Here is a 7,462-nt window from a genome sequence, read left to right on the forward strand (position 1 = left end):
TTCCCATTGCTACGGTCGGTTACTATGGCAACCAGCATACATTCCCATTGCTATGCTCAGTTACCACAGCAACCATCATACATTCGAATTGCCACGGTGAGTTACCATTTCAACCATCATAAAGTCCCGTTGCTGCAGTCAGTTACCATGGCAACCACCGTACTTTACACTGGTACACTCGTTACCATGGCAACCATCATACATTCCCATTGCTATGCTCAGTTACCATGGTAACCATCATACAGTTTTACAGCTATGCTCAGACACCATGGCAGCCATCATACATTCCCCATGCTACAGTCAGTTACCATGGCAACCATCATGCAGTCACTTTGCTATGCTCAGTTACTGTGGCAACCATCATACATTCCAATTGCCACAGTGAGTTACCATGGCAACCGTCATAGATTCCCATTGCCATGCTCAGTTACCATGGCAATTATCACACATTCCCATTTCTATGGCTGGTTACCATGGCAACCATCACACATTTCCATTGCAAAAGTCAGTTACCATGGCAGCTATCATACTTTCCGCTGCTACAGTCGGTTACCATGGCAACCATCATACAGTCCTATTGATTTGGTTGGTTACCATGGCAACACCTATACATCCCCAATGCTATAGTCAGTTACCATGGCAACCACCATACAGTCCCATGGCTACAGTCAGTTACTATGGCAACCTCTTGGTTCCTCTTGGACAGAAGCAGATGCCCATGAGCCTCCCTGTTGTCCACCAACCTGGCAGCTGTGCTCTAAAGGTCTGTGTCCCAAGGGATGTCTTGACCAAGACCCTGCACAAACCTCTGGGACTCTTTGCATCCTGTTGTGGTGCCTTTCCAGTGAATTCCAGGGTTATCAAAGCCAACTTGAATGGGTTCTTTGTCTCACACCACAATGTCACCCAAACCCCTCTCTCCTCTGGTCCTCACCCACAAAAGTTCACCCAATTTGTTCATCCGCTAGAGCAGCTCCACAGGTCCAAGAAGCTCCTTCCCACTGAGGACACCTCTCTCCTGCTCTTTCTCTCCTGTGTCTCCTTGGCCTTCTCTCCCAACCCATCACAGCACCAAAACCTGGGAACTGTCTCAGCAGGCCTGAGCTGTTATTGCCTCCCAGTGGAATGAAGAGAGACTTGAGGCTCCAGTTCCTCCCGCCTGTGCCCCACACACAGGGCATTGGGGCCTGTCTGGCTGCAGCCCCTCAGCGGGACCCTGGGAGTAAGAACAGACTTGCAGTGGGGAAAGCTACTCTGAAAGCCCCGAGAGCTGGGGTGTGCAGAGGCTTTGCTGACAATGGCCTTGGGGTGGACGTGCTGGGACTCAGGCCCAGGGGGAAAATCCCAGGCCTGATCCCTGAGGAGATCAGCACATGCTGCTGAAATGCTGGGGGAGACAAGAGCCAGCAGAGGGAGGAAACAACTGTGGACAGTCTGGGCTGATGTGCTTTGGACTCGTGCCTGGCCCGGCCTTGGCTGGGCAGAGAAGGGACAGCCTTTGTGTCCCTGCAGGGCTGGGATTCACTCCCTGCCCCAAAGGCACCCAATGTGTCTGAGGAGCCCTGGGTGGTGCCTGTCCCACAACTGCTGGGAATGGGGACGGGCTTCCTGCACAGGCCCTGTGCTGTCCATGGCAGCTGCTGCACTTGTGCTGCAGAGCCCTGGCACCTCCCCTGGCACCACAGGCCCCTCTTTGGCTATTCCATCCAGGCTCAGGTGCCCCGAATTACATTCAGCAATGAAGGGATGTCCAGGAGACAACTGCCATTGTACTCGGAGGACATGTAGAAAATACCCGGATAAAGAAGAGGAGAGAGACCTCTCTCCCTGTGCCACCTGACTCCATTTGGTCACCTGAACACCTCCATGGGCTGCCCTGGACAGAAGGAACAGTGACAGGTTCCCCTGTCCTAAATGTGGGCACCTTCTGCCACTGAAGTTGGCCAAAGCAATGTCCCAGCAGCCTCCAAGAAGATCTCACAGCTGCTGCCCTGTCCCTAGGAACTGCACCATAGAGCCTGCAGTTCCCAGCAGAAATCTCAGTCACCTCCGGCCGCTCAGAAGGAACCAGGGGTTTGTGTCCCAGCAGGTCACTCCTGGCTTTGGTCTTCCTTCATTCCCATGGGAGCTGGGACAAGGAGTCACCCGCAGGGGCCTGTTTTGGGCCCACTGAGCAGGAGGAATCCCAGCCCATGGGGGTTGTGGAGGGAGCTGAGTGTCCTTCGGGCCCCAGGTCTGCAGAGCCACAAGGAGACACCTCCGTTGACTCAGCTGAGTCCCTTCCCTCTGTGCAGGTGAAGGAGATCCCTCCTGGGCACTGTCTGGGTTTCCTGTCTAATGATGGGACACGAAAAGGGGACTCTTGGACTTTACTCTGTGTCTGTTTGGAGAAATGACACTGCTGAAAGAAGTGTTTGTGCCCAGCTGAGAGAAGGCACATCATGATTTCCTTCAACTGTGTGCCAGCAGGTTCCCCTGGAGCCCCAGGGACAGCTGGAGGGAGCCCAGAGGGGCAGAGCAAGGGCTGCCTGGGGCTGCTGCTGTGCTGCTGAGCTGGGCCGGGCTCCTGGCACACAGGGAGCTCCTGGCAAGCAAGAAGAGCTTCAAAGAGACAGCTCTGCTGGTGAGTAGCTCCTATGCACAGCCCAGCAGGGCTGAGGGCACTGCCTGCAGCACCCAGGGCACAGGAGAGAAGGCAGAGAGATGAGAGGCAGCTTGGGCTGCGAGGTGACTGAGCTCTGACTACAGGAGAAACCTTCCCAGGATTTGAAGGAAGAATTCTCTGGCTGTAGGAAAGTTCAACTTGCCTTCCTGGAGGCATCTCCTAAAGCTGGCACATCCCACAGCTTCTAGGATCTTTCAGCAGGACTCTCCCAGTTGCTGCAGTGCAGAGGAAGTGGCCATATGGCAGAGCAGGGCCGGAGCTGCAGGCAGCAAGGGCAGAGAGGAGAAGGGAGCAGGAGGTTGAAGGGATCCTGGGGTGGGAGGACAGGGCAGAGCTGCTCAGGGGAGGAACCTTACCAGCCCTTTGCCATGCTCAGGCTCTGGCTGCAGAGCAGTGCAGGTGAGTTCCTGCAAGTGCCTCTCCCAGATGCCAAATGCCAGCAGTGGCAGGAGCTGTCAGGATGGCTCTGCTGGATTTGCTGGGGTGAAGCAGGAGAAGCTGCTGCAGAGCAGGACTTGCTGCTGCCCCCTCAGAGGCCCAGGGCAAGAAGGTTCCCTGTGCCAGGGCTGGCTGTGGGCTGGGAAGGTGGGGGTGCAGCCAGGGGTGCCCAGGGCTGTGGTGCAGAGCAGGGTCCTGCCCCCAGGGCTCTGTGTGCTGGGGCAGGGACTCTGCTGCCTGCCAGGGTCAGCTCTCAGCCCGGCCAAGGAGCTGCCACGGGGCTGGGGGAGAAGGGCTGTGGGGAAGGAACAACTCCTGGGAGGGCAGAGCAGGGCAGAGTCCTTCTGATCTCCAAAGTGTGCTGCAGGGATGAGGGCTTGTCACAGCTCTAGATCAAAGCAGGACATTTCCCAGAATATATTTGCAAGAGGCACAGACAGACAGACTGGTTCCTTCAGTGTTATATTCTGGGTTGTCTGGGTGCTGACTGTGACAGAGAAATTAATCTCTGAGCACAGGAGGAGACACTGAATCTTGAACTCTGTTAGATTAGAGGGGATTTAACCTGAAAGTATCAGATATCCAAACACTCTTACAGGCAGCATCGGTGTCACTTTCTCAGCCCTGGGCCCAGGGAAGCAGCTGCTGGCAGGGACAGCTCCAGGCAGCAGAGCCCTGGGCAGGCAGTGGGGGGCTAGTGCCCCCAAGGCCTGGGGGAGGGGGTGTTCAGGCAGCTCTGGGGGCCCTTCTCTGCAGCTCTGCTGGGCACTGTGTGCTGGGTCATAGAAATGAGGATTCCTGCAGTGGAAAAGAACCTTCCCCAGATGTGATGGTAAAAATAGAAAACACGGGTACAATTATTCTAAGCTCAGACTAAGCTTCTACTCTGCAGCCCCAGCTCTTCTGAGTCGTGGGTGTAGAGATGGAACATTTGTACTCAAGCTCTGTTACATCTGACATTCCTTGTTGTGTGTGAGAGCTCTATCAAAAACGTTCCATGTCCCACTGCAGCAGAGCAAAACTGGTGCCTTGGCAGTGCATTTGTTGACATTTGACACATCGATTTCTTTTAGAAATGGAGTTGCTTTTTCACAGAGGTCTGTCTTAACTGTCCTTTCCTTTCCTGAACAGGCCCTATGCTAGGAAACAACAGATGCCCAACAGCAGTTCCCTCACCCAGTTCCTCCTCCTGGCATTGGCAGACAGGCGAGAGCTGCAGCTCCTGCACTTCTGGCTCTTCCTGGGCATCTCTCTGGCTGCCCTCCTGGCCAACGGCCTCATCCTCAGTGCCGTAGCCTGCGACCACCACCTGCACACCCCCATGGGCTTCTTCCTGCTCAACCTCTCCCTCACAGACCTGGGCTGCATCTGCACCACTGTCCCCAAAGCCATGCACAATTCCCTCTGTGTCACCACAACCATCTCCTACAAGGGATGCGCTGCACAGCTTTTTTTCTTTCTGTTCTTCATCTCATCAGAGTATTATCTCCTCACCGTCATGTGCTACGACCGCTACGTTGCCATCTGCAAACCCCTGCACTACGGGACCCTCCTGGGCAGCAGAGCTTGTGCCCACATGGCAGCAGCTGCCTGGGCCGCTGGGTTTCTCAATGCTCTGCTGCACACAGCCAATATATTTTCCCTGCCCCTGTGCCAGGGCAATGCCTTGGGCCAGTTCTTCTGTGAAATCTCCCACATCCTGAAGCTCTCCTGCTCACACTCAGGCTACCTCAGGGAAATTTGGCTCATTAGGGTTAGTGTCTGTTTAGTGTTTGGTTGTTTTGTTTTCATTGTGTTCTCCTATGTGCAGATCTTCAGGGCCGTGCTGAGGATCCCCTCTGAGCAGGGATGGCACAAAACCTTTTCCACCTGCCTCCCTCACTTGGCTGTGGTCTCAATCTTTGTCAGCACTTCGTTTTTTTCTCACCTGAAGCCCTCCTCCATCTCTTCCCCATCCATGGACCTTGTAGTGTCAGTTCTATACTCTGTGGTGCCTCCAGCACTGAACCCCCTCATCTACAGCCTCAGGAACCAGGAGCTCAAGGATGGCCTGAGGACAATAATGACTGGATGTTTTTCAGCAACAATAAGCTCTGTGTTTTCTTCTGTGCAACATTTAAAATGTAACTCATGACAGGCCCAGCCTGCCTTCTCAACTCTTTAGTGGTGGTCACTGGGTTCCTCTTCTCATAATTTTGTGCTCAATGAAATTTTATTATTCATCCCCTATCTCATTCAGTGCTTACCTCTTGAATTTGATCTAGAAACACTGCAAATGATGAACTGTATATTCATCTATTTTTGTGTTTTAAACAAAATAAACTACCATTCAGTGCCTTGTTTATCTAGGATCCTAACTCTGAGAACAGCATGAAGTTATAGGGGAGGAAAAAGTGCCAGGGAGGGGAAAACCCCAGTGTTGAGCTGAAGTGTGTGAGTGTGCAGGGTGGGGGCTCTGCAGTGTCCTCACAGAACCAGCCCTCCTGGGAAGGATGTGAAGGAGCAGCAAAGCAGGGTCTGGTCTGTTCCATGTGCTGGACACCCTGGGAAAGCTGCCCCAGGACAGTGGTCGCAGAGCATCCAGGAACAATCACAATTGCCTTGTCCATCCCTCAGGCCGTGGGGCATCTCAGACAGGGCAGAGCAGGTGACACTCCACAGGGCTGAGGGGCCTCCAGCCCCTGGCAGTAGGAGCCAAGGAGACGCTGCCCCTGCTGCCAGGAACTGGGGGTGTGTGCAAGGGAAGGACTCTCTGCACAGCCCTGGGGGTGTGAGCAGGGCAGGAGCCCAGCTCAGCTCTGGAGCCCTGTCAGAGCCCTGACACTTCTGGGGTGACTCCAGGAACAGCCTTCACTGTCCCAGGGACATTCATCTCCCCAGCCTCACACACATCCAGTGCAAATGGCCCTGTCTCCTCCATCACCCTCCTCTGCCTTTCTGGCCTGGCCCTTTCATTCCACACCAGCAAAGCAGCCTGGACACCATCTCACCTGTGCACTCAGAGGGGTTCTGGGACCAGGACTGGTGCTATTCTCGAGAACATTTGTCCCCTTTCCCATGACACAGGGCACAGCTCACTGGTGTGACAACACTGCCAGGGACACATACCTTGGAGAGACCTTGGACAGCAAAAATAGGGAGATGAATAACAAAAGAGGCAAAATTGGAGATATGAAAGGTGTTCAAAAAATTCAGCAGCTCCTCTGAGCAATATTTCCTCATTTGAATCATTGGTAGGAAATTTATTTTGATAAGTAGCTGTACAAGGCTATTCATACAGTGAGTGAATCAGGTCATAGAATATAGGTTTGGTTTTTCAGTGAAAAAAACCTATAAAACAATTATAAAAATGTATAAAAATAAAAAAATAACCCTTAAGATGTTGGACAGGAAGTCTTGAGCAATTACCAAGAGTTCTGTTCTGCAGAGGTTCCCACTCTCTCCCAAAAATCCACACTCCTGGCTTCAGGCCATGACTTGCCAGAGCAGTCCCAGAGTTGGTCACTGCCCAGCGATGCCCTGGGGCAGTTCAAGTGCCCAAGTGTGACAAGTGCCCCAGGGTGTGTGGGAGCCCTTTGGAGCAGGAGGTGGTGGGCAGGAAGGGCCCAGCTGGGGAGGGGCAGGGAATCCCCCCCCCCCTCCAGCCCTGCTACCCAGGCTGAGGAGGGTCCTCTCCAGCACAGCAGCACATCGTGTGCCCTCGGGGGCTGCGCTGCCAGGGCTGTTCCAGGAACTGACGGGCCAAGGAGGGCAGGCAGATGCTCAGGGGTCGGGAAGGTCATCACAAAGGTGACCCCATCCAGATGTAAGGTTTTGAGGAGGTCAGGAGAACTGGGAAAATATGGATGGGATATTTGGGTGAGGGAAAAGGTGATGGCAAACAGAGATGAAAGATTTTGATGAGGTAAAACCAGGTTCAGTAAATGCTGAGGGTGCTGAAACACTGACTGTGAAAACATTCTTGATGGACCTTTACCCTCTTTGTAACCTCAAACCCCAACGCTACCTAAAAGTGCTGCCCCTCCCATTGAAAGGAATCCACTGCTCTAATCCCAACCTCACCCTGATCTCAAAGGTAAAGCCCAAACCCAGAACTCCAGACTCTTACCAATCCAAAACCTGTATGGTTGGTATGAAAAGCCAAGCTTTAATCCTGACCCAGTCCAAAACCCTCTTCCCCTAATCATGAACCAGACACTGCCAGCAGAACAACAAACCTCCCAAAGTTCTGCCTGATCCCCACCCTGAGCTCTAAACCCCAAGCCCTGACCATTAAGCACCCCACACCCTTGGGAGCAGGGCAAGGACCTGGAGGGCCCCGAGCAGGCCCAGGGGGTTGGCAGAGGAATGGGAGGTGAC

At 53.7% G+C, this 7,462-nt stretch overlaps 1 protein-coding gene across 1 annotated transcript; it reads left to right on the top strand.

The window, feature by feature from the left end:
• Window positions 1-4,256: 4,256 nt before the first annotated feature.
• On the top strand, window positions 4,257-5,246 carry LOC113981300 (olfactory receptor 14A16-like). The gene has a single exon (XM_027708615.1). It carries the CDS (start codon window positions 4,257-4,259, stop codon window positions 5,235-5,237), a length of 981 nt encoding a protein of 326 aa, XP_027564416.1. The 3' UTR covers window positions 5,238-5,246.
• The last annotated feature ends 2,216 nt before the right edge of the window (window positions 5,247-7,462 follow it).

The sequence above is a fragment of the Neopelma chrysocephalum genome, unplaced genomic scaffold, assembly GCF_003984885.1.
Source record: "Neopelma chrysocephalum unplaced genomic scaffold, ASM398488v2 Primary Assembly neopelma1_96429, whole genome shotgun sequence".
Taxonomy (NCBI): domain Eukaryota; kingdom Metazoa; phylum Chordata; class Aves; order Passeriformes; family Pipridae; genus Neopelma; species Neopelma chrysocephalum.